The sequence below is a fragment of the Aspergillus udagawae genome, assembly GCF_001078395.1.
Source record: "Aspergillus udagawae IFM 46973 DNA, scaffold_3, whole genome shotgun sequence".
In the NCBI taxonomy this organism is placed as follows: domain Eukaryota; kingdom Fungi; phylum Ascomycota; class Eurotiomycetes; order Eurotiales; family Aspergillaceae; genus Aspergillus; species Aspergillus udagawae.
In genome coordinates, this window is record NW_025091266.1 from 1,956,828 (window position 1) to 1,982,529 (window position 25,702).

The following is a 25,702-nucleotide window of genomic DNA, read 5'->3' on the forward strand; positions in this document are numbered from 1 at the left end:
TTGGGTACTTAGAATGGCCAGACTGTACTTCTTATACCAGGGATAATTATAGGGAGCGATATCCACAAGAGATAAGACCTAAGACACAGAGCGCGAAAGAGCGAGACAGGAAGACAGGAGGAAGAGGGAGAGAGAGAGAGAGAGACAGCAAGGGGCAAGCAAGCAGCTGATGATGTCATCGCCTGATTGGGCACAGACGATGCGCTAGTCCTCTTTTGGTTTTAAAGTTGAGATCGTCGGAACCAAGAATCGAGCACAAGAGAAAGGTGATTAGATAGGAAGTTATGCCACGCAGGTCGGGGAGGAACTGGGTCTGGGAATGGTTTCAACTCCATGACGTAGAACCCTGAGAATGCTGTGGGCCTGTGTCAGAAAAACCTCTTGCAGCCAAGAGAAACAGACTATGACTATACTGGCACTCTATGGATGCCGAAAGGAGTTACCTGTACCACCACGAGGGCCACTACCGCTGTGTGCAAGAGGCAGCTTTACTCCCATCTAGATGATAACACAACTATGGTAGAGATTTGTATTGATTATGATTAGATATCATCTCCAACTCCTTTCTTTCAAGCACATATGACCATAGGGTGTGGAAAACAGGGCTTCCCGTCTAGAGTTGCATAACCGACCTGCAAAAATCGCAACCAACCCTCACCGAACTCGCAGCAGTGCGGGGTCGGTTCCTAGCCTAGGGAATTGCACCAGTTTCAGTTTCTATGGGGTGGAACCGATTCAGGTTTAGTTAAAACTGCTGGTTACAGTTTTTGCGGTTTTAACCAACCCATTTAACTAACCCACACTGTTTTACCTAGAAATCACTGGATTCTATAGATATTCTAGTAATTCTAATATCATTAGATAGCCCCTAATTCAAGCTATCTAATGATATTAAAATTATTAGAAAATACCTAGTGGTTATTGAGATATATGGGAATAATCATATCTGTCATAGGTTGGTATAAAAGTGGTGGTGGTTTATATGTACATATGTATATCAACCTCCGATAATTACTATAGTTAAAGAATGATTTTTAACCACCACCCATTCAATCCTATAGATATTAAATCAATATTTCTAATATAGATTAGAATGGTCATAGATACCATATATTTTATATAAAATTAATAATTTTATATAGGCATGCTTGGTAAGGCCCCTATTAAGGGCCCCCTAGAGGGGGAATGGTAAGGTTAAAATAGTTAAAATTCACAGTTTAACCAACCAGAAACCAAACCAAATCTAACCATGGTTAGTTATAATCAGCCTAGCTAGGCCTAGCTAGGCCTAGCAGAGGGTTTTGCGGTGAAAACTGCAACCAAATCACATCAGGTCCGGGTTGGCTGCGGGTTCTAAATTTTGAACCTGAAATTGCAGCAGTTCGGGGCAAACTAGGCTTGAACCCGCCTGAACCCGCACCAAATGCAACTCTAGTTAAGTACTAGGTCACTATAGATCTAGAGTTCCTTAAAGGCTATTACTATAATAATGAGGCTGTTATGTAAGATTTGTCTTCTCTATCCTTAATACTAGCTAATTGCAGTAATATAGTCCTAGAAACTAGATACCAGAGTAAGATATTGTCACGTGCCGAGCCACTGGCGTACCTCCGTCGGGGGCCACACCTTTGCTTGGGATAATGGTTTCTCGGAACTCCGCGCACGCAGAATAGAAATAGGGGAACCGAACGGCTTGGAGGAAGGCAAGCGGTTCGTTCTGATCCTGCTGCTTCGGTATGGAGTATTTCTATTGCACTAACATGTGTAAAGACAAGCTTCTTGAAATGAATGAGTGGATCCATGACTATCAATAAATGACGCATGCGGATACAGTGAGGCCTAAGTCCATTCACAGTGCAACAAGGCAATCGTTGAAGGTTAATTGCTCCATGGAAGGTCTATGCGTGGACCTTGAATTGACTGATGGAGCACTACTCGGATTGCAGTAATAATAACAACAACACCTCTACCTAGTCAGAACTGCACCCTCTCCTTCCCATGGCCTAAACATCAAGAGAACATACAGCGCGCTCAAGATGTTCGCTACTAAAAGGGTTGATGACGACCGAAATGTAGATTAAGCAGAACACACTGATCTTGACCGATGTCAACTGGCTTTGCTCGTTAATACCGAGTCTTACCTCGATACATTAGCAGAGCGCGAATTCAAATCCCTGCTACACTTGAAATTAGTTTTTCTTTAAGGTTACATCGCATGAGACCCTAGAAGTGGGACGCATAGCTGGACAGATTTGCCCATTTCACATTTGTATACTGCACATTTTTGTTCTTTTCTGGACGGTATACTTCTTAATGGGATCCTGAGGGAAAGTAGTTCATCTAGAAGGTTGTAAATAGGTGATACTTGAGAATACATATCTTGTAATATTCATTCCTCTATCTCGCATTAAACATCTAAAGAGGTTTATGACTCCTATTATGGTCTCGTGCCCTCGGTGCGTGCTTAAATGGCGCCATGGCCATCCATTAGTCGATACTAGGTTAGATGTCATCAAACATCGTATGACTGTTGATATTCCCTGTCAAATAAGAGGTAGACTTCAGGGAGTAATCGCTAAAGTGGAACAAGCGCTGTGATAGCGCCGGGGAAACCCCCTTTGACTGAGACATCCTGGTGGGCGTCCAGTCGGATCTCAAGATGCTGAAATCTAGTCAATTCCCTTGCTTGATAGGAATTGGTAAACTGTTGACATAGTCGATGTAACATAAAAAGAGGTTCCTGAACCAACAATGAACTCTTTGTCTATAAAAGGAGAGTTCTCACATCTTCTCAACTCAAGGAACAACACCACAAATCCTCAAGCAATGCCAGACTGGTACGGTCGTCTACTTGAATTAACTCGTCTCTGTTGCTTATTTGGTCTTGTTTTTTTCAACGGATACAATTACTATGTTCTTCCTGCGGAGTACAGTGATCGCGACTCTGTGTTGCTTTGGAACTTCCGTGCTGGCCTCTTCCTAGCCTTCGTCTATCCAGGGGCAACCGCTGCCAGACAAATAGTTTCAAATACACCTCAATCAACTGGAGACCAACCTAAGCGAAACTGAGTTCAATTCCAGCCTAGTGGAACGCACTCCGGTTACTTCATGTTTAGCTATGCTTGGAGGAGTTTCGTCTTGCATTATAATTGGAGGTTTTATTATTCAAATGCGCCAGAACCTTGCTGGTGGCATCAAAGCTCTGTCGGACCAGCACAGTTGCAACACCATGAGCGGCACTATCGAGGGCGTGAGATATACTTATCACTCCACTGGCCAACACTGTGATACGACAGCTCAGCGAGACACGTTACCATACAAATTACTAAGGGGCTGCGTCAGCAGGATACAGCCAAGCTTACTAGCATGGGTCAAAACTTTTGGTGCACGCCTCCGTATGTTTTTTCTTCACCCAGTTTAGTCTCTTTTACTGAATAACTGCTTGATTGAGTCAAAATCTAATCAAATTTTTGGTCAATAGTTGTGGTGGCATAGAGTAGGTTAAAAAACTGTGGGTTTGTGCATGTGATGTGGATTGTCAGCAGCATATTAAAATCTATGAAATGAATATCGAATGGACAGAGGTTGAGGGCTGATGGGGATGCGGGTTTCAGCGTATCGGGCTCTGCCGTGTGCGTTAGCCTCACCTTTTTAAAAAAGATTCCTCGGCGGGCGTTGCGAATAGGTGCCCTGAATTGAAAGCTCGATCTGATAGGTACATTGTATTACTTTCTTCAGCCTTTCGCGCCATGACAGGTAAGCAACGAAGGGTGCCTTGAGTCAACGCAACCTATGAAAGTTGATCCAGACCCTCCATTCCAATCTTCAAATTTTCTTTCTTAAAATTAAATATGAAGGTACGAGTGACACTAAACAGACCTAAAATGAGCCTGTTGCTTTTTACTTTGCTTTTTGCGCTCGCCTACACTGGCTTTTTCTACAATAGTAGGGTGTCGGTACTTGTGGCTGGCATCCAGTCTCTCTCAGAGATTCTATAGGTATTTCATACCGATCTTCGGTGCTTCGTTGAAGATAGATTGCCACCTAAATGAATAGGCGACTCCAGGCTGTCGAGGAGGTATGTACATGGAGATTAAAATGATTTCTCGCCCTAGAGCCGGAGCTAACCAACAGCAGGCAGGAGGACTGGACGCCCTCTGTGCAAAATGCCGCCGCATAGACTGGAGCTGGCTCGGAATCCAGAAGTACTTGGATATGCTTGATAGGCCAACTGATTTGATGTACCCGCTTGCGGAAGCTACAAAGTCTGCGGCCACTTGTTGGGTCTGTGGATGGCTGGTTGCTATGGCAGAAGACAAGCATCATGATGATGCCGTATCTGGTAAGGTTGTTGTTAAGATAACAAGGAGTGCGGTTCCAATACTGGGGCGCGAGGAGTTGCAGCGCAATCTATTATATAACCTGCCTTCTCTGTACCGGATCGAGGTCTCTGTTCGCGAGCGGTATGGTCCTGGTCTGGAATACCGCAGAGGCTTTATCCACAAGGCCAGTGGGACTCGAGGGCCTGTGCACGTTTCCGATATGCTTGACTCGTGGGACACGGTGGAAGCCGAGCCTTACTCTGCACGACTGCGTCCTGTCAAGGCTGACACGCGACTATTCAAATTCTGGAAAGATTACTGTATCGAGGAGCATGGGAATTCGTGCGAAAGGAGCGGATGCACCTTGGAGCGTCTGCGCTCGATGCCCTTTATTCGGTTGGTTGATGTTCTCAGAGATTGCGTCGTCGCTTTGTCTACTTCCGAGCATGTGAAATGGGTGGCGCTGAGCTATGTCTGGGGCGAAGCTCAAAAGCACGAATTGGTGACGGCGAACTATACCTTGTACCACCGACCAGGGGCACTAAAGTCTCACAAAATGCCTGCGACAATAGTCGATGCTATGGCGGTTACCAGGGACCTTGGTGAGCAGTATCTTTGGGTGGATTCGCTATGTATCATCCAGGACAACGAAGAGGATAAGCGCCGTTATATTCCCGCTATGGACATTATATACGGACAGGCAATTGTGACAATCATCAACGCCGGTGCAGATAAAGTGTCCACTGGCATTCCGGGTCTAGGCCAAGGCCCTCAGCGTACGGCCCAGGATGTGTTTACGATCAACAATTCGACGGTTGCGGTGTCGCTCGATCAACCATATCATAGTGCAGAATCGTATCTGGAAAACACCAAGTGGAATACTCGAGGTTGGACATACCAGGAGTGCCTCCTGTCGCGACGATGTCTGATATTCACCCCCGAGCAAGCTTACTGGCAGTGCCTTCGGGCATCTCTATGCGAAGATGCAATCTGGGAACAGCCTATCTGGAAACAACAGCCCAACATATACAGACACTGCCTTGGTCGGGACGGCGCCGAGGAGATAACGATGGGGGCCTTATTGGGGAATGCATCCACCCACTGGTCCAAACTGTACTCATTGGCCTTGGAGCGATTCCGCCAGCGACAGCTCTCCTCAGAAGGCGACTGGATGGATGCATTTACAGGTATTCTTCGGGTCCTAGAGCACTCAAAGGGACAAGAGTTCTTCTGGGGCATGCCGAAAAGTCGATTCGAGCTTTCATTAGCGTGGGTTGGGAACGAAGCTCTCAGACGCAACACCGCTTGCCAGGTCATAGCGGCAGGCAGTCAGACTGTTTCCTGTCCCTTTCCGAGTTGGTCGTGGACTGGGTGGTTTGGATCAATCGTTATGGATGTCGCGAACTTCCATGGCTCAACTACCCTCCTCCCGCTTAGGTTTTATCGACTAGGCAGTGATGGTGTCCCAACGCCCCTCCACGAGAACCTGGACGACGTTCTGTCTGAGTTCCACAACGATAGTGTCGTTGTCCACAGCAGAGCAATTAGTTTTCCTCCTAAAAACAACCCATCAGATCATACTTGGATGGATACAGCAAGGACTGAAATTACCACCCTTGACATTCCGGGTAGCATCCGTTTCTGTGACATCGCTCCATCGCTTCTTTGCTTTTGGACTAGCACGGCCATCCTGGAGATCTCGCAGGACAGGCAAAGATCCAAAAGCGAGCCTTTCAAAGAAAACACTACACTTAGTGACGGACAGGCAAAAGTCAGCGGACAGCACCCCTGGAGGGAGCCACGGCTTGACGTTAAACAGGGCAAGTTCATCGTGGTTGGTGCTATCCACACAAAGCCCGATCAGGGATCACTATTCACTCTAAAGCTAATGTTGGTCGAAGAACGCGACTCTGGAGTGTGCTACCGGCTCTGTATTATTAGCAACGTCTTAGCATCAGCCTGGGCAAAGTTGGGCAATCTCAAATGGGAGTTAATTTATTTAGGTTAGGCTTCATGATGCAGTAACTAGAGCCTCTAATCCAAAATGCATATTCCTCTCATCGTTCTCAGACTACTTTATTGCAGCAGTCACAAGCTCGTATCCTTTAGCCTTAAACCACCATGATCAAGGACAAAATTGATCTGCACGTCCATGCTGCCTGTCGTGAGAGTTGCCGTTCTCAAGCCCAGGAAAGAATAAACGGAACCGTCAATCGACCCTTACTATCTTGCTTCGGACCATTTTCAGATACTTTTGCATCGGCCAGAGTTATTGCGCCAGACACTATCCCTACTATCTCTGCCATTTAGCGGTCTTCTGAACAGAGGTCCTCGATAGAGTACCTTGTGCTTGCCTGGCATTGTGGACAGAAAGAACAGACTAACATCCCCTACTTCTACAGCCAGCTATAGTCGCATTGTGTCTCTGCGATTGGGTGAAGACTGGTTTCCTACAGGTAAGTATTCCCCGCTTTCTGGTCTGCTCTGTCCTCATCACATATATCCTTGGACAGTATGAGAGCAGCCAGTCCTGTCACTTGTAGCCACGCCAAGGACTGGGAATCCACAGCCTTGCATCTAAACCTCAGCTAGATGAGGGCGCACAACGTGGATCCAATTAACACTTGCAGTGTGCAGAGGCCCAAAGCACTTTTGAAGTGGGAATTTGGCAAATCAAACTGATCGTTCCGCCACTGCGTGTAGAACTGAACCAACAGTCCCTCGACCCCGTGTGGCCACCCACCCACCCACCTCCGTCCTCAACTCTGGGGCTCAAGTCAGCGCAACTATACCTGATTGCCGTACTTAAAATGTGATCCCAGTCCGGTGCACTATCCGCTCTTACTGTTCCAATTCCGCATTCTCCCAGAACTTTAATCCCAATTCCTCCTTCGCCGCGCGCACCCCTCACCAAGGCAGACTTTATTTGAAGACAATCACCGCGCCATGTGTCAGGAACAATATACGCAGTGGAAATTCAGCTGTGGCGCCCCTGTCATCAAACATAGCTCGAAAACAACCACATGCAAGAACCCTGGGAGCAGCACCTGCAAGAAACAGAAGAAGAAGCCCCAGTGTCTCGGTACCATCGAACACACGCGGTGCGGGAGATGCTCGACCTGCACGAGGGCAAGCCAGAAGAATGTGAAAGCTACCAAGGCTAAATGAGTCGTTAGGTAAGTTTAACCTTTGCATTCTGTTTTGGGGACTGAAGATATTTATACGTGTAGTGTATCTCTTCGGTCAGAGGCGCATGCAACCGGCCTTGTCACTAAGATCTACTTGTTCTCGGGGCACTTATTAACCGGGTGACGTTTTGCCTTTATGAATTCTTAATGACGGTATTCGAGACTTCTTGGGGATATTTTATTATATTGGCCGAGGCATCAATGGAAAGTATAATGCACTGCGATCTATTTGCTTTGTACAGATGCTTGTCGTCCGGCTTCATTCCATTTAGCGTCTCTTAGTTTAACCGTAGTAGGAAAGAGTCAGGGTCGTCGAACAGGAAAATATCATCTTGACTTCAATAAAACCGCAGATGGCAAGAACCGAGGTTGAACCGCCAAAAAAAGGCCGACCCCTTAAGGCTCAGAACAGTTAAGGAAAGCCCTTTAGGAATACTAAGAGATATGGCTCGTCAACTATCGCAAGAGAGCGCCGTGGTTGGTACAACTAAAATCTTTGAGGTCCACGATCTGGCTTAGAGGCAGATGGAGCGATTACGTACATCCCTTGTTCTGCGCTTCTACCAGCTATATGATGAGGTCGCATAACTGCTGACGTTGTGAAAGGCGCACATGGCGGCCCCTTAATTTAGAGCTAAACGCAACTAGGATATTCCACCGACAAAGCCTGATGTGGCCATTTCAAGGTTATACGAGGGTAAACAGCACAATCTGCCTTGACGCAGCCTTGTCCGCAGCCTTTTGAGGATGCATAGCAAACATGCATATGAGAGCAATCCTGATTCAACTCCGTGACTTAGCAGATTCGAAAATCGCCCATGTTGGGTGCAATGCAGGCGTAATTGGCCAGAGCCTTACATGGCTGACCTTAACATCGTCCCTCTTCTCACTAACCAACCCCGCTCTCACCGCATGCATGTTGGCCATTCTGACAACGACACTAGAACAGCCTCAGAAATAGCCATGTTTTATCCTTGGAAGGGTCTTTCAGAATGGGCCCCCTTTGAGATCGATGCTCTCGGGCTGCTGACTCTGTTAGGTGCGAATGAGGTGGATATATCTGTCGGCCGGCTTGCCCCCAGTTATTGGCTCGAGTATATGCCCCTGCTTGCTGGATTTGTGTTTGCAGGCGACAGATTCCGTGCCAAACAGCCAGCATTCACGTTATACAACGTCTCTAGCGGGATTGTCACGGGGAATCTGGCAGCATGGTTTACCAGGTGGATGCAAGCGCAAGAGTTCCACGTCTCCCGCAGCCTGGTCTACTGGGAAGTGAACAAGTCATCGCCACCACAACTTGACCAGTGGTCGTACGTGCTTGTTCCGGCTTCGATCTCAGCTACCCTCACAATGTTTTTCCTTGCGATGACGATTCTGTCCGGGGATTGGTACGGCCTTGCGAACGCGATTGCCATCATCCTACTCATTCTCGTCCGTTCTTACATGATACACGAGAACCGCAACGCAATTAACAGATCTGTTGCCGCCGCAAAGCCACTTCCATCAACTTATGCAAGCGCCCTCGACAAATGGGAAGAGCAACGGAAGAAAGACCCGAAGGCGACGCGACCCCTACCGGACTCCTCCTCCTCTTCCGCCCCTCCACGGTGGCGCCCAGAGGTAGTGAAAATCCTGGTCGTCATGCCTGACTCGCGGGCCATCACCATGTTCATTCCCGAGCATCTTCTTCGCGGGGTCTTTGTCACCGAGACCCCCGTCCGCTCCCCCGGCGTGTATCGCATGGCACAATGGATCGGGTGGGTGGCATTCACTGTCCACGTCGTCACACTAGGCATGGCGCGGCTCGCAACCCAGCTCTACGTGATTGCGTTTACAGTGATTCCAACTGTGTTGATCTGCTACGGCTTCGGCTGCGACGACTCCCGGGTACATAAAGCGTGGTGTTGGCTCTGGGGGCAGGACGCCGGGCCGTACGTCTACCAGGCCGGGCCTCAGCTGAGCGCGACAGTCTTTGAGTGGCCAGAAGACGTGGAGTTTGCCACGGACAAAAGAGGCGTCCTGCGCAGGTGGGATGCGCTAGCGGTGCAAAAAGGCGGGCCGGGTTGCAAGAAGCGATCGACAGCGCGGCAGGATTTATATGCTTGGCTGAATCTCAGCAGCGAGGAGCAGAAGAGCCTTTGGGACTGGCATTTGCTTCCTCATACGCGCGGCGTTGATGATTCGTGGTGGGTTGCCTTCAACGAGAAGCAGCGGCTCATTCGCGAGCGGCCGCCGGATATCCGGGCTCTCAAGGACTGTATTCGACGTGACTTGGAAGCGAGAAGAGCTGGGCGTTGGTCCTTTCGGGGTCAGCCACGGGGTAAGGGGGATGTTGAAAAGGGGTCCAGATGAAGGAAGAAGACAGAGAGGAATGCTTCATGGTTGGGTGGGTGAGGGTGAGTCAGGAGACTTCATCCTGTGAAATTTGAATCTATGGTCAGTTTTGTCGCCTTGAATATGTGACCCCTGCGATGGGTTGCAGTTTCGTGTCCGATTTGTTTCCCTCCTGACGGGGGGATGATGGTTGCTACACTCAAGGTAGGGTACGGGCTGCCTAGGTATCTTGTCAGGGTTGGAAATTTCGCCAAGTACTGTAATTGAACCTTCCCAAGAAGACGCTCAGCGGTATAAAACACCGCATTTCAGTCGCCCAGTTGAAGCTGCTTATCAAGAACACGTAAAAGGAAGCAGCAAGCACGTCTTGTTAGTTTGTCATACGAGATCAGAAGAGAGGAATCCGCAATAGATAGAATAGCCAATACTGAGAAACCTGTCGAGGATTATATTAAGCTGAATGTCCGGAGCGTGAACGCCCCTACCCGGGAAATGATATCCTGCCCTGTCTCAAGATAGCCTTTTGCTTCGCTAATTACCATATAGAATCGACGCCCTTGGCAGACATACTGGCGAAGGATGGCGAGCTGGATACAGCCCTGCATTGCGCATACCCTGTCGCCGCTGCGCGCCGCACGCGGAACGATGGAGAAATCAATCCAGATTGCCTTATAGTAGATTCTCGCCGCATGCTCAAGCCTGAGTTCCTCGAACGGACGATTCGCGGGAGGGAAGCGGGGAAGTCTACCTCTGGCTGGGCGATGCTATGCAATATCCGCAATATCCGCCGCCGGCTCTTTGTGCTATGCACGAGTCTTAAAACAGAGGTAAGGTCACCATTCTGCGTGCAGAACGGTAATATCCTTCTGTCAGTGGCGCATCGCAATGCATTAACTGGAGGCCGACATTAGTTAGTTAGTTATGCCTCCGAATGCTGAGTCAATCCAACGTATAAAGAAGACAAGGCGACCGGGCTTGGTACCAATTATTTATTGGCTCACATTGGGCAAGGGTCCCTGGTCTTGTTTGACACCTGTTGTCGACACACAGCTCTCGAATCCGCCTGATCTGTTTTTTGCTTTTGCGAAGTCATAAGCTGAATGTGCCGTGAGGCTCTGCCGCTGCTGCCGTTCCTCAAAGAGCGATTTATCTGACTGTCCACCTTCGCGTTAAATGGCGAGTCTGCATTGCAGTGTAGAAATCTCGAGACTCACTCAGCCTCTCACTTAGCAGGGAAGAGCACATAATGCTGACATCTCGGTCATTTCACAGCCAGGCGCGGCGCTCGGCTGGGCGTATCTTAGCGACCTGGTATCCCACCCCTTATAGTCACGTTCCACATAACTTTGTAACCTTGCGACCCTACAGCATTGCACTGGTGGGTCTCGGATACCGGGGCTACAGAAGCCATTTTCTCAGCCTCTCTGAAGATCCGTCTGTTTCAATAACCGCTGTCTGTGACACGAATCGCGTGGCGCTGGAGGCTTTCTCCGCGACACACAAGGGAATCCCCACCTACCTTTCACTACCACAGCTGCTACAGAGCCACATACTGGATTTTGCCATTGTGTCTGTGCCCCATAGCGCCCACGCTCAATGCATCGCCACCCTTGCAGCAAAGGGCATTGCGGTCCTAAAGGAGAAACCTGTTGCAGAATCCATTGCAGACTACGAATGGATGACCAGGCTGCCAGTGGGGATTGGAATCGCCTTCCAAAAGCGATTCGAACCACATTTTTTGCATTTTAAGAGCCTTCTCCCGCTTGTTGGAGAAGTTGCGGCGGTTGAGGCGAGCCTCGCCCTCAATATAACGAACCTCGAGGAAACATGGCGTGCAGCATCCAGTGTCGGAGTCACGGTAGGCTAAGCCCTGCACCCGTCAGGCGTGTAATACAGCGAAAGTGACCTGTCTATTATCTATAGGAAGACCTGGGCTGTCATATGCTCGACATGCTTGTGTGGCTATTCGGACCGCCAACCTCCGTTATGGCACACCAGGTCTCCTCTGTTCGACGTGGCCAAAGATATGGCGGGGATGATGTCTCTGACATTCTAATGGACTGGGGAGCAAAAAAGTGCATCGGCCATATACGCCTGTCCCGCGTCGCCCATAGACCTATCCAGTCTATCACAGTGACAGGGACCAATGGTACGCTTCATCTGGATGGGTGTCAAATCACCCATCACGACAACAATGGCTTTGAGACGTTAAAGGTCAAACATCAGCCAGGGCAAAAACAAGTGATCCAAACCATGGCCCGAGAATTCGGCGACTGGATATCGGGTCGTCGACCTGAATTTTCATCCTCTTTAGGAAACGCGCTGCATACAGTTTCTGTTGTGGACGCTATCAACGCGTCGCTTGCGAGCCGGCAGGTGCGGCACCCGCTGCTGCTGTCCTCTTCAGCCGAAGGTTTGGGTGCTGCCACTAACAGCCGACTCTTGTCCAAAATATCCGGAAGCAGTAGAGGGTTTGCCGCCAACTTCTCTACCTCTTCCTCCTCGACCTCCTTCGCTTATCCCAGCTACCGGGAGAAAGTATTTTGGCTCAATACTGGAGCCTCAATCCCCGCCGTTGGCTTGGGTACTCGCAGAGCCGAGACGCCAGGGCAGGTATACAAGGCTGTTCGTACGGCATTAGATGTCGGATATCGCCACATTGATGCAGCACAGTCTTCCGAGAATGAGCACGAGATTGGCCGAGCCATTAAGGATTCTGGTGTGCCACGTAAGCAGATTTGGATCACAACTAAACTCGACAACAGATGGCATACCCGTGTTGAGAGTGCTCTGCAACTGTCTCTAGACGCGCTGGACATGGACTATATCGACCTTTATCTCATGGTAAACGCGCCTCGAGCTATCATCTGCGAGGATTCACTGGCTGACCTCACAAGCATTGGCCTGTATCCACCTGCCCCAACGATCAGACCACCCAGCTGAAGAATTGGAACTTTGTCAACACGTGGTACGGCACAGTATAGTACGTAGAAGTAACTCACGGCCACAACTCTGATTCATACAGGGAAGCAATGCAACAACTACAACCACACGTCGTGCGAAACATTGGGGTTTCGAACTTCGGCATCGCCCACCTCCAGCGACTGTTGAATCATCCATCCTGCAAGGTCGTCCCTGCAGTCAATCAAATTGAGGTAACGGCCAGATCCGTAGTAGCTTGACTCAGCCCCTGCTGACGTGCTACAGCTCCACCCGTACTGGCCCTCTCGCCTACTCCTCACGTACTGCAATAACCATGATATTCACTGCACGGCATATTCATGCCTGGGTTCCACTGAGTCCCCGCTATTACAGGACCAGACGGTACTTGAGGTATCGCGGCTGAAAGATAAATCACCACAACAGATTTTGTGAGCGCTGCCCCTCTGGCCCCCTCTTTCCTCCGGTCATAATTTCCTCATTTCGTGCCATGTCCACTCTGTATATGCTGATATTCTTTTGGCACCAAAGAATTAAATGGGCCATCCAGCGGGGTACAAGCGTGGTACCCAAGAGTGTAAGCGCGTCGAGAATCCGAGACAACATCGAACTGGATAGCTGGGACTTGAGTCGTTATGAGATAGCCATGTTGAATGGTTGCAGTACGCGATTTAAATCATGCAATGACAACTGGTTACCCGAAAAGGTCTTCTTCGCGGAGGATGGCTGAACGACTCGACTAAGGTATATAAGTTCAGATCTCAATGTCAGTCTTTTGAGAATACCTGGTTGCCATTGAACTTCTATTTGGGGAAACTATGCCAGTAACCTAATGCCCTGCTTCTTTTCGTTGCATTCTTATGGATCTACCTTAGAGCTAGCATTGCCCCCGCTTTGTAGTACGGACCGACACCTCAAGTGCTGACGTGACTACAAGCGTCCAAATCGCCAGGAGTGCATCGTAGTTTTAATTTCTGACCCGCTGACTGTCCGCAACGGAGAACCTTTTGAGAAAATCTGATGGGATGAGTTCCTACGTAATCCCGCTAAGTGTCACGGCAGCTCGGAAGGGAGCCGGTCCAGAGGCCACTCGGAACACAAATAACGAAGCCTCTTCGATAGCAATTAATATTTATATGAGTATGATCAGCAGGTATGTAAAACCTACCTATATTAAGCGTCACAGGCATCATCGCCGTCTTGATTCATCTCATTCACTCCACTGATCCCACCACATAAAGGGCTATAATATCGGACGATGGCATCTCAAGATGAATCCAGGCCGTTCGTGCAGATCTTGAACGTCTCGTTAGCCTCCCTATGTCAATCGACGAACCCATTGTGCCCATCGCACAACTTTCTCAATGGGGCATCCGCGCGATCCAGGTCGGTTTTAAGGCAGGAAGCCAAGATTTATTAGCCTTTGCGTCATCTTTCTTCAACCCTGCTCCATTATGTTACTTCACTGATTTCCCCCTACCGAATCCGTTTCATGGGAACGGACCGACGTCCGCAGAAGGGCCCCCATGGACACATCCCAGCAATTGAATTACTACGTCGACAAATTTTGCAGCAAACTGCGGGAGAACTTTGAAGTGGAGGGATGTTGGAACTTGATTTCTCTTTCGGAGTTCGATATCGCTGACTGGTATGTCAATCCTTTTACCCCGAATGACCCATTCACCTTCAGTTGTCACTGACGTAGTTTTTTATTCTAGGACGCTCAGGCCGCGTTATCGTCATCTTTGTGGTATAGGGTGGTCTTGCCGCCCCAAAGATTCCCATCCGCCTTTTCTGCAGTGTGTTGCCTCCTTAAGGACCAAGTTCTCCGTTCCATCAGTGTAGTCTATGCAGCGCCACATGAAAGTGCCGGTACAATTGACTGTCGACTTGGGGGCGAACGTTCCATGCCAGCATATCTGAATATTATCCTCCAGCTAGACTATATCAATCAAGCTTGTTCCAAAAATCAACATCAAACGACACCATACATTTCCAAGAGTTCCATTCCCAAAAGGCTGCTCCCACCGCACAGCGCAGGCAACCCGACCGGGTATGAAAAACTAGCCCGCGCGTGAGCAGAAGAAGCCTGCGTGCCGGACTACCTACACGGCCTCGACCCAGCTCCCGGGCCATCCTCTCAAAACACCCAACTCGGCAAGAACCGACGGAACCTGGCGAAAGCCCCAGGACCCGGACCTGGGTACGCCCCGGGGCCGAGGGGATGGTCGGCGCACATGCGGACGTCAGACATCATAACGCCCTCGGGCAGCTCTGCTGGGTCGATCCTCATCACGCCCAGGGGCCCGCACTCGGCTTGCGCCGCGGCGACCTCATCGGGTGTTGCGTCTGGGCGGAGAGCGGCGAGGGCGGTGGTTGCGGAGATGCCGAGGAGGAGGGAGAGGTAGGTGAGGGGTTTCATGTTGGAGTTGGATCAGGCGATGATCTTATAGAGTGGTGTAGTTAGCCCTAGAGAGAAAAAAAAAAATGATGAAGAGCAGAAGAGGGCTGATCAAGAAAGAAAGATGGGAGGAAGGGGGTTTCGTACCTTTGGAACTCACGCAGGAATACTGGAAGGGTATTTGGTGAGTGTAAAGGGGAAGGTGGCAGGCGCTAATCCTCTGGGAAATGAAGATATTAATATGTTGGGAAGCAGCGGGCTTGATCCTGGCTGCTACTAGCGGGCAAGGATATACCACTTGCGTGCTGAGGTTCGGTGCTGGATCTCAGCGCTTAGCCTGGTGGGGAGCCTGCTTCTTTATACAGCTAAGACCGCCGGCGTCGGGCGAACAGGCGACGTGGTCGAAAGTTGCTGCCTGGTCACAGGGTAACCTTGATGGACAAAGGGACTCACTTTCCAGGTAAGGATCTATCCAACCACTGGGCCTGAATTGAGTCATGGAGCGCAGTCAGTGAGGTCTCACCCTGTCGCCGCTCTTATCCACGAAAACAGGCACACAGGAGATTTTCGTATCTGGTTAGAATAGAGTGCCAACTCGCAAGGGCATGGCCGGACTGGCCCCATCGATGTAACGTCAGGGACGGCCCGACCTTGGAGTGGGGAAAAAAAACATTCTTTCCCATAGTATTAATCGGTTGGGGATCCAGGGAGCTTAATTGAAATTGGGGACCTTGTGGGTGGTGCTCTGTTGACATCCCAGGTGACTAGGTCGCGAAATGGAGTTTTTAACACGGCAAATCATGGTGCCACCACGGAGATCGTCTCAGATAGAGGCCAAGCGGAGCTGTCGAGGATGCTTCAAAGTAAGAGACAGAGTAAATAGCACTAGAGACATATAAAAATGATGCTCCCTTCACCGAGTCGATGTACGGGGACCATGCCTACGTGCAGGAAGTTTACTACCAGACTCTGTCTCTTACTTTGAAGCATCTTATCTATATAGTCCACCTCATATCAAGCACATACGACCACAGGGTGTGGAAGACAGGGCTTCCCGTCCGCTCAGCCGTACTTAAGCCACCTATTGAACGCGGACGACTTGGAAATGAGCCCTTTGGAAGTTGCTGCTTTATGGGTGAGCGCCGCCAAGTCGCAGGGTGAGTGTGGATGATTTAGGTGATGTCGTCCAGAGCGCGGGTGAGCGAGTGGGTGAGCTAGACAACCCAGTCGGATTTTTGTGAAGTTAAATAGGGGCACTCAACCTGTTTGTCCATCACCTTTTTTACCCCTTCGAGTTACACATCCTCAAGAAACAACTTCAAGTGCGATCCTATACAAAAATCAACCATGTCACGTGATAGAGACTCAGTGCTATCTGAGGAAAGGCGGAGAAAGGTTAATGACTTCTGTAAGCTTGGTGAATTACATGGTTTACCAGAGAGTACTAGCAAGATACAAAAAAGAATGAGAATGAGATATGCCACAAAAAGAGAGCTCCAGCTACTGATGAAAGGTACAACAGAGCCGTTGAAAATTGGAAAATGTACGTGATCACTAAGTCTCTGCATTCGCATAATAGTACAGGGAAACCTAACTTATAGGGAAAACCTATACCAAGACAAGAGAAAAAAAAAAAAAAAAAATTCACACCTAACCATAGAAATCTAGACATCTAACGACATCCTGAAACCCAGAGTGTCGCTTACACCGGAGAGTCCAGGTGGTCCAAAAGGTCCCCAACCTTGGAAACTCGGAAGATTAGTAGAGTAGATAAGTCAGTCATATAATATTCGAAGGTTCAACTCATCGCTGTAGTGTCGATCAGCAACTAACATTATATTCATGTTTCATCTCCCTCAGCGCTGTAATCTTCAACTCATGTCTCCAGTAGTGATCAGCAACTTACAACCTATCCATATTCCATCTTCCATCAGCGCTATATTCTTCAGTCGTCTCTCCATATTGATCAGCAACTTACACCCTATTCATAATCCATCTATTCAGTCAGTCGCTTTAATTCGGCCATCATCAATGGAAACCCATATGGCGCCTTTTTGAATCGCAAGTGTCTTTGGCTGGTCCTGGGGTAGTTGGACAAAAGTCCCAACGAAAACAACATACATAGGGGCCATGCTCTGTGTCACACTCTCACGTGAGGATTACTGAGGGACGGCAAGAAAAGGATAGCGGCACAAGCTGCAAGAAGCAAGTCCTGTATTTTTTTGTCAAGACTCGAGAGTTCTCCATGTAATAAGCGCAATGTCCATTTAGACATGGTATAGTTGAATCCAGAAGCACATTATATAGATTGCCAATCTTGCTTGATGGAAACAGTAGTCTGTCGCCGAGGAGCACGCTCTCGTGTAAAAATTCTTCCAAGCCCAATGTAACAGAGCACAGCAGTATTTCAGGGGAAGAATCGCCTCCATAGGGCATCCCCGGCCTTAAGTGGATTTCTTTTTTTTCTCTCTCTCTAGGCTGCCGAGCACATTTCGACCGTAATCTGCAACATATACTCCGAGATCCTTGTCTATCCCGAAGAAGCGCTTAGCTAGAATGATTCCCTCTACAGCGACTCTAGTAGAAACAAGATGGGCGGGGGAACATACAAGTCTCGATACCATATTCCATAACATCCTCAATGTACTCGAACTGCATCGTTCCAATTAATCACCGGACTTCAGCAAGACCCGCAGAGAAGGAAAACTGTTTCTCACCGCTGTACCGTCTTCCACGTAATCAAGGAGAGCGAAGGTGTCCGCTCTCATTCTCTGCCAGAAATTATCCACGAGAAGGATATCGGCCGAGATGGTGTCGAGATTCGAGTCCCGCAAGGTGGTCAGCATTGACCGGGCTTCCTGGATAAGTTTGATCTCTTGTTCCTTTTCTTGGATCTTGCCCTCCTTGGCTAAAATCTCTTTATTCAATCCTGTTATTTCGGGTTACTCCGGTTAGTCTTCTGTAATGACTGCAAAGTTGCAAGAGTTCAGAGGAGGCTATGCAAAGACTGACGCTTGATCTTCTCTTGCTTCGCTGAGATGGCTGCGGCCGTTGCTGCAACCCCAATCACGCCTACCAACTGTACGTGCCCCGGTGTTAGCAAGTGACAGGATACCAAAGGCCCTTATTATTTCGTGGATCTTACCCCGATGATCAGGGCGGTCCAGCCACCGAAGAGTAAGCCAATGAGCGACAAGCTGGAAACCAATTTCATGACGAATTGCAGGTCTTCAATCTCTTTTTCAACCTTCAGAATGTCCTGACGGAGGCCCTGGATATCTCTTTGAAGTTGTTTGATCTCTTCCAGGAGCTCTCCCTCTTTATCCTTCCCCCAATCGTCGAATTTGGCGACAAATCTGTTGAAATTTTCCTTTAACTCTCTGATTCGCTTTTGTGCCTCTCTAGCGTCCTTTTCCTGTTGCGCTGTGTCCTGAAAGCAAATTAGCTGAAGGGTTATCTTATCCCTCTACTACAAGAGGGGTAAGGTAAAACTCTCTCGCCAGAAGTTGCCTTCTCAGTTTGACTTACCTTGAGGAAGTTGTCCACCAGCTGTCTTTTGGCTTCCTTGGAGACCTTGTCGTTGTAGCATACTGGCAAAAGCATTTTATCGAAGTCTATATAGAAGCATTGAGTTTTCGATCAAGGATGCGGGTCATCGTGACAAAGAACAGACAAAAAATCACTCACGTTCACCCAGGGGCTCCATGTCTAAGGCAACCCGACCTGCCAGCTGAAGAATCGCGTCGTATTCCTTGTTTTGCCAGCAACAAGATCAGGACCAAATCACCATCAAAATGGACAATTGGGAGGCGTAAAGGAAGAGACACAGATTTAGATGTGGCTCAATTAACAACATACCAGAAGGTACCCCCTCATCTCTGGCTCGAACCCTGAAACCTCAATTGCATCTAGCTCTATGATCTTTTGAAGGATCTTATCAAAAATCCGATAGAGTCGCACAGCGGCCTCTGTGGCCTCTGTGGCGCTGGCCTTAGCGCTGGCCTTGAGGAAATCACTCTGCATTTCCCGTGCCAAGGTTCGCTTCAGCGCCTTCAGGTCTTCTTCGCTTTCGACAGGAGGGAATCCCTCTCCTGAGCTATCGGCTAGGATGTCAATTTCTTGGTCATTCAAGCTTCCGACAACTTGAAGATATTTTTCTGGGGTCGGATCTTTCCCGACTTCGGCTTCGACGCGTGCCATAAGCTCATCGTAGGACGGAGGGGACTTGTCCGTGCCATACTGAGGCGGCGGGCTGTGGAGCGACATGATTCCAAACGTGACAAGTAAGGGAAAGGCTCAGTGTTGAAGTTTTCAAGAGCTGCTCAAGATCTAGCTTTTACTACTTTTCTCGGATGAGGTTGGAATTATGGAGAAAGCGTGTGGAGGGTCAACCGAACCCATTCTTATAGCATCCAAGACCAAAGAGAAGCAAAAAGTCTCTAGAGCTCCGCCTGCCACAATCATGATATGATCTCATGGGCTGCAAGGTGTGATGACATATTCCTACGTAGACGATCTCCGGTATGGATTCCTCTCCAAGGCAATTCATGGAGTGGTGCCAGCTGTTCATTTCTTCCCCACCGTGTGTTTCCGCATCATGCATCATGCATGCCGTTTGCAACAAATGAAAAATGTTTCACTCTGTGCATTAGTGGGATGTGATTGAGTATACAATAGACATGGGAGATGGTCTGTGCTAGGCGTTTGCCACCTAGATTCATAGATCGACGTTATGCCAAATCTAGCTGATGTAGATCTCGACCGACAAGTCGGCTGCAGATGAAATTTGTATCCTTACTATACTCGATTACGAAAGATAAAGTCCCCTGCCATGCCGACGGCCACTCAGATTGTATTCCGCCACCTTTGCTGTCATGCTTTGCATGGAATAGAGCTCTAGATCTTTCCAATCACTTCACCCAGCTTTTCTATGTTCTCCCTAAGCTGTTCATCTGTTATTATTTTCCCATCAACCTTGATGACCTTGTCTTCGATTGTTACCACCGGCTTATCTTTCGCAGGAGGCTCGCCCTCCGGAATACTAGAGTCTGGATAAAACTCGCTGTGAATCTTGAAATAACCCCGAAGTTGCATTGCAATCGTCCTGTCTGTTCGGCCCTCCCACGACCGTTGTCATAATCGTTAGAAACAATGAAACCGAGAGATGGAACCGGGTTCCCCTTAAGCTAACATAGCATGGGACAATAGCACGGCTTGAACTTTTGCTTACAAAGATGATTCTTTTCGTCGTTTTCTAGCCACCAGCGAAGGACTTCCGGTACTTCCTGAAAGGGATGCTCTGGTTAGTGCTTTCAGAACATTCTTATCAAGGAGAGAGAGGAGGTAAGAGAGAAAGGGACGATGTGTGAATCTTACCACCAGGGCAGCCCCATCTTCCAGCCATCTGTAGATGGCATGGAAATCCGAAGACCTGAATTGCCAGAACGCTCGCATATCCCGCAAGTAACCTTCGACTACCGCGACAGCTTCGGCCAGAGTTAACTCGTTGATGGAAGGATTGGACTTCTTCTGTTGTCTCGCATGCTCGGCCGCACTCAAGATAAGACTGCTAATCTTGGCTTGTTCGGTGCCAATAGCGAGAAGCCCACTAATCTATATCCCCAAACAGAACAAGGAAGCCAAAGGTTGTCAGTTTCGCTCATTTTTCGAAACGTTGAAGGAGCAGGTAAGTATGCAACGGTGTTTTGTGATCGTACCTTTCGACGAGTAGAATCATGCCCCGAGAAGCTGGTAGCCATTTGAAGAGGCCAAGTAGCCGAGGAAATGTCCGGGGTCAGTAGTTGTTCAACATTGTAACAGGTAAGCCTGGGGTACGAAGTGTCCGAGTCGGAAACTGAGGCTGATCGTGGTTTAGCCTCCGCCATAGCTTTGCGAAAATCGGCGATGAGTGTGTTCCAGTATGACGCGATCAGGTTGCTAACCTCTTCCTTGTTATCGGCATCCTAAACATAATTAACGCCCTAGATCACAAACATAGATCCTCGATTCGGGTCTGACTCACGTTGATAACTCGTGCAATGGCAAGTTTCCGCATCCACACGGGCACTTCGTCATTTGCACAGTAAGGGATGAGGGTGACATCGAAATCTGCAGCGTGGAACGAGTAAAGGGTAAACCTCAGCTCGTATGTACATTCGCTGCTCTCGTGGATGATATGTACCACTCACCCTCGGTCAAGAAAGATAATGCCGCCGCGGTGAACGAAGTATTATACTGAAGATACGACGTGCGCTGGCCATTTCGGTTTCTCGCTATCAGCAAGTATCCTTGGAAGTGAGTGTTGACAGGCGGCGACCCTTGAAAGGAACTCTCACCCAATGCACCCGAACCTCCTTATCGTATGTGGCATTGTCCACTAGTGCGAAAATGCGATTCCGGGCGTCATTTTTTCGGTTCCGATAGTCCTTAATCGCGGCGACTGTATCGTCCACAATTTGTTGCCAATCAGTCTCCTCGTTGGAAACCAAGGCAGTCTGCAACGCACTCCAGTAGCGGTTCTCTTGGTCTGGAGTGAACTGTGCTGGGCCTGAGATTCGCAGTAGTGGAAGTATGGACTCGAAAGAAACTTGTTTCCCAGCGTCTAGGTACTTCTGGATGGAAGGCTCGCCACTCAGGAGTTTGGTATATTCGTCCTGGCCGAGTGATTCTTTGAACAAAGAGACTAGCTTCGCCTGCTGTTCAGCTTGGATTGGGACCATTTTCGTTTGTCGTAGTGTTGCAGGGGTTGCAAGATAGTATTAGTCTTGATTTATTGTTGAAAAGATTGCTGGGGTTCCTCAATTGCGATTAGAACTACAATTAACGTAAAAGAATATATGAACCCTCAATTTATAGTTTTCTTTGCGGACGCTGCAGCCACTGACCTTGGAATTGGACATAGGGTTGCTGGGAGAGAGGGAGGAGAGTGGAGTGTTGTCATCGAGTCACTGCATGGTTACCAAAACCCCAAAAGAAACTCAAGTCGTTTACACTTATATTAGGTCACCTTTTCAATTTCCGTTTGCAGTCTTGCATGCATATGCCGGAGTGAGTTGTAATGGTGGGTCCGGAAGGATCAATCCCTCGAAAATGCAATTGACAGATCATTTCCACAGCAGCGACAAGCCTTCGTACACATACTCGATAGTACGTACGTACATGGTGGTGGCTTGGTGGCTTTGCGGGCAGCCAGCTGAAAAATAAATCACTCAACAGCTAGGTTGGTACCTATCTGGAACCCGACCCGCATCATATCCAAAAGCTCTCGGCGATACTTCCATGTTTCCGTCCATGAAACCTGGCTGGCTCCATAATTCCTTCTTATGCGTCCCACACGTTGACGTCCATAGCCCGCACAAATTCCTGGCATTGAGTTATCTAGACCTTGTCTAACGCTGTAGTCTGTCAGGGAGAAGTTTTAGGCTCAAATGTCTTTGAGTACTGAGCACTCGAGCTTCCAATAGGCAGTCATTCCACGTCTATGTACCTGGTAACTTGATTGACAACCTGGGACGAAGTAGATACCGTTGGAAGGTTTCAACCATCGACGGATGCCGATAATCCAATAGGAAAGTGGCCCTGACACCGCGGGAAAGGGAAGGTTGGAAGCCCCGCCGTCTAGATCGTCTACTATATTTCCAAGCTTGATCTCACCATGGCGAATATCAACAGAACTGTCAATCATAATTGCTCACAGAATAATCCCTGTCGGTCCCCGATCAGCTTCACCCTGCCCTTCAAGTTCAATGCGGTAACCTCTACGTCAATCATCCATCCGTATGCACCCGGTCACAGCTGCATCACGTTGCATGAATCACCACTGCCTGGCTTTGCTGTCAATTAATCATGATATCAGTGCACCATTCTTCACAGCGCCAACCGACAAAAAAGTTCTCGCGACCGAAAGGATTCAAATCTAGCTGAATCAATGAGTATAAGACAGGTGTACACTGCCTCAGTTTGCTGCCGATACTACCCATAATCCCAATCGATATTCTGCTTTCCTTGCAGCCATCATCAGCATTTTCATTACCTTCAGTCAACCTCCAGTGACAGGAGAATAGAACCCATCAACATGACTACTGCGCCTCCCGCCTACTCGACTGGGGATGCCCCCCCTTCCTATGAAGAGGTCGTCCAGAAATTCGAAAGTCTGATTGGGAGCAACCCTACCGCGGTCGGGGTCTACGAGGCGGCATCGAAGGGTCTCACTCAGGCTGATCTTAAAGTCCTCATCGAAAACCACGAGGCTCATTTCCCTTTGAAGACCGATAAAGAAAAGGCCGACTTCGCGAGGGGTGCGGCCGAAACCTCCTCCGCAACCGAGCTTCAAGCTTCTCTGGAGATTTCTGCCAAAGCAGCGTCGGCCACGGCAGGAGACGTCAGGCTCCGATTCGACGGCCTGCAGGCAAAGCTTGAACAGATTGACTTGCGCTGGCAAACCGACTGGGCAGAGAAATTCGTTGAGATGTTAAGGGTACTGGCTCTCTCCGCTAACCTCCACCCCCAAAACCCAATCCAATTTGGTCGTCCCCCTGAACTCGATTCCAAAACTCAAGATTGGCTGAACCTTGGAAACAGTCATTCCAGTCGGTCGTGGACGACAGTCAGGATGCCGCTCTCCAGTCCTACAATGTTATGAGAAGTAGGTGCTGCATGGAATTGGGTGTGGTTGTATCCTTTGCTGATGGTCACTTGCCTTTTCTTTCAGAATTTGACAATCAGGATACCTTGTACTGCGACGACAGTAGTAAGTCAATCGAAGACCGCAAGGCCAGAATCGAAGGTGTTATTAAAGTATGTATAAATCTTTTGCTATTGGCCAGTCCGACCAAGACATCTTACGATAGACGCTGACTTTCTGATGTCTTTCCTGGCTTTCAGGCCGCGAACGGCTTGAAGGAAGTAAACATTGACATCACCACACGGCTGAAAGACAATGTTTCCAGTCCCTTGGAAACCTTCATCGATGACTTTGTCAAGTGGGCGAAGGGCAAGGAAGGGGAATTGAGTGCCGAGCTTGCCAAAGTCTTGGGGGACCTCGTCGATCTCCAAGGAGATCTCGCTCAGTTGGAGCTGGATCTTCAAGCCGTCAATCATGTTTCGCAGGGCATGATGCCAATCCTGGAAGGGCTGGCTGCTTGTTTCCCTCCATACGGATCCCTCATCGCAGTAAGCATCTCCCGCCCCTGAGTAGCCTACGGGATGAAGGAGTTCTGTCTTGTATGGATGATATGTTTGCCTCCTCTGACCAATGTCGAATAGCTTGGTGGGCTACTCGTAGCCGGTGTGTCACTGGCGACTACCACAGCCCTCATGATTCAAATCGGCAGTGAGCCTTCTCCACTTTCTCGAGCACAGCCCTTGATCATCCCAGAGCCATACACTGACCAAATGAAATGTTAAGAGACGAAGCAGGCGATAGCCGACAAGACTCGGCAGAGAGACCAACTGATGGCCGACCTGGAACAGATACGGGAGGCCCGAGAGGCGGTTGCAGCCATGTCCTCAGCCGACCTCAGCTCTTTCGGAGGAGCGATCTCGTCAATGACCAGCGCTCCCAATGCTACCATCAAAGATGCGGAAGAAATCCGGGATTGGCTGGATAAGGGTGCGCCTGAAGATGTAAGAGGAACACCCCAATTCCTTCCACTACGAGTTTCGCAACGACTTTTTACTAGATCAGCATCAAGTTCCTCCCGCATTCTGTCTCGGTTTCCCTCGACTGATGTGAAATCTTCTACAGAACCGTCCTTTCTATCTGGGCGTTAGAATCAATGATAACGCCAAGAGCTGTGAGATATTCTCTTCTCTTTGTTTATCTCTTCAAGGTAACAAAGTCAATACCGCAAGGCTGACTAACTTTTACACCCACACCAGACGCCTCCCTGGGCAACTATCTGAAGGAGTACGGACGGGGCGTCATGCGTTTCTGCACGAATCCCACGCCCATCCCCGACGACGAATAAATCTGTTTGCTTGGCTGAGACACACAAAGGGCGTTTTCCATAGGTTTCTGTTGACAGTACTTTGCCTAGAGGAATTAAGATCTGTTTGATACATCAGATTACGCTCGATTCTAAACCTAATTTGAAAACAAGTTCCGTCAAATATCTTCTTTCTTTTTTCCCCTTCTTGGAATCTTGGAAATGTGATCTGCCGGCCAATCCCCCGCATCGGACCCGCTCCGCCTGATTCCGAAGCACGCGGTGGTTGAGGCGGCACATGGCGGCGGTGCGGCACGAGCCCATTCTGTGGAAACAAAGTTCCATTACACAGTAAAAGCATAAGCACTAGGGAACTTAGGTTTTGACAATTTTGGCACGAGTACGGCACAGAGATCTCGATTGCGGCCTGATGCTTGACTTATACTATACCTGTCGAGTACCATTTAACTATGAGAAGCAGCAGGCAGGACCGTTGGTCTTCTCAAGCATATATTGGACTAATACGGTCAGCTTCCTCCACTCTTCATAACATCAATAATTCAGCCAATCCTGGCCTCAACAACTCAGTTT

The 25,702-nt window shown here is 48.9% G+C and overlaps 6 protein-coding genes across 6 annotated transcripts; 3 read left to right on the forward strand and 3 right to left on the reverse strand.

Moving 5' to 3' along the window:
• Positions 1 to 4,048: 4,048 nt before the first annotated feature.
• Aud_004541 (HET domain-containing protein) lies at positions 4,049 to 6,330 on the forward strand (the record flags this gene model as incomplete). The annotated part of the gene is made up of 2 exons (XM_043289481.1): positions 4,049 to 4,078; positions 4,138 to 6,330. 2 exons carry the CDS (start codon positions 4,049 to 4,051, stop codon positions 6,328 to 6,330), a joined length of 2,223 nt encoding a protein of 740 aa, XP_043145416.1.
• Positions 6,331 to 8,473: 2,143 nt separating this feature from the next.
• Positions 8,474 to 13,219, forward strand: Aud_004542 (uncharacterized protein; the record flags this gene model as incomplete). Its single annotated transcript, XM_043289482.1, has 7 exons — positions 8,474 to 9,830; positions 10,391 to 10,671; positions 11,121 to 11,702; positions 11,768 to 12,688; positions 12,742 to 12,812; positions 12,870 to 12,999; positions 13,052 to 13,219. The coding sequence occupies 7 exons, from the start codon at positions 8,474 to 8,476 to the stop codon at positions 13,217 to 13,219; spliced, it is 3,510 nt and encodes a 1,169-aa protein (XP_043145417.1).
• Positions 13,220 to 14,924: 1,705 nt separating this feature from the next.
• On the reverse strand, positions 14,925 to 15,206 carry Aud_004543 (uncharacterized protein; the record flags this gene model as incomplete). Its single annotated transcript, XM_043289483.1, has 1 exon — positions 14,925 to 15,206. The coding sequence occupies one exon, from the start codon at positions 15,204 to 15,206 to the stop codon at positions 14,925 to 14,927; it is 282 nt and encodes a 93-aa protein (XP_043145418.1).
• Positions 15,207 to 17,851: 2,645 nt separating this feature from the next.
• On the reverse strand, positions 17,852 to 19,451 carry Aud_004544 (uncharacterized protein; the record flags this gene model as incomplete). Its single annotated transcript, XM_043289484.1, has 6 exons — positions 17,852 to 18,114; positions 18,198 to 18,264; positions 18,331 to 18,615; positions 18,714 to 18,799; positions 18,873 to 18,936; positions 19,044 to 19,451. 6 exons carry the CDS (start codon positions 19,449 to 19,451, stop codon positions 17,852 to 17,854), a joined length of 1,173 nt encoding a protein of 390 aa, XP_043145419.1.
• Positions 19,452 to 20,366: 915 nt separating this feature from the next.
• On the reverse strand, positions 20,367 to 21,904 carry Aud_004545 (uncharacterized protein; the record flags this gene model as incomplete). Its single annotated transcript, XM_043289485.1, has 7 exons — positions 20,367 to 20,371; positions 20,416 to 20,470; positions 20,562 to 20,798; positions 20,903 to 21,148; positions 21,208 to 21,293; positions 21,374 to 21,437; positions 21,521 to 21,904. 7 exons carry the CDS (start codon positions 21,902 to 21,904, stop codon positions 20,367 to 20,369), a joined length of 1,077 nt encoding a protein of 358 aa, XP_043145420.1.
• Positions 21,905 to 23,259: 1,355 nt separating this feature from the next.
• On the forward strand, positions 23,260 to 25,153 carry Aud_004546 (uncharacterized protein; the record flags this gene model as incomplete). The annotated part of the gene is made up of 8 exons (XM_043289486.1): positions 23,260 to 23,661; positions 23,766 to 23,829; positions 23,896 to 23,981; positions 24,069 to 24,356; positions 24,450 to 24,516; positions 24,592 to 24,809; positions 24,931 to 24,979; positions 25,065 to 25,153. 8 exons carry the CDS (start codon positions 23,260 to 23,262, stop codon positions 25,151 to 25,153), a joined length of 1,263 nt encoding a protein of 420 aa, XP_043145421.1.
• Between the last annotated feature and the right edge of the window lie 549 nt (positions 25,154 to 25,702).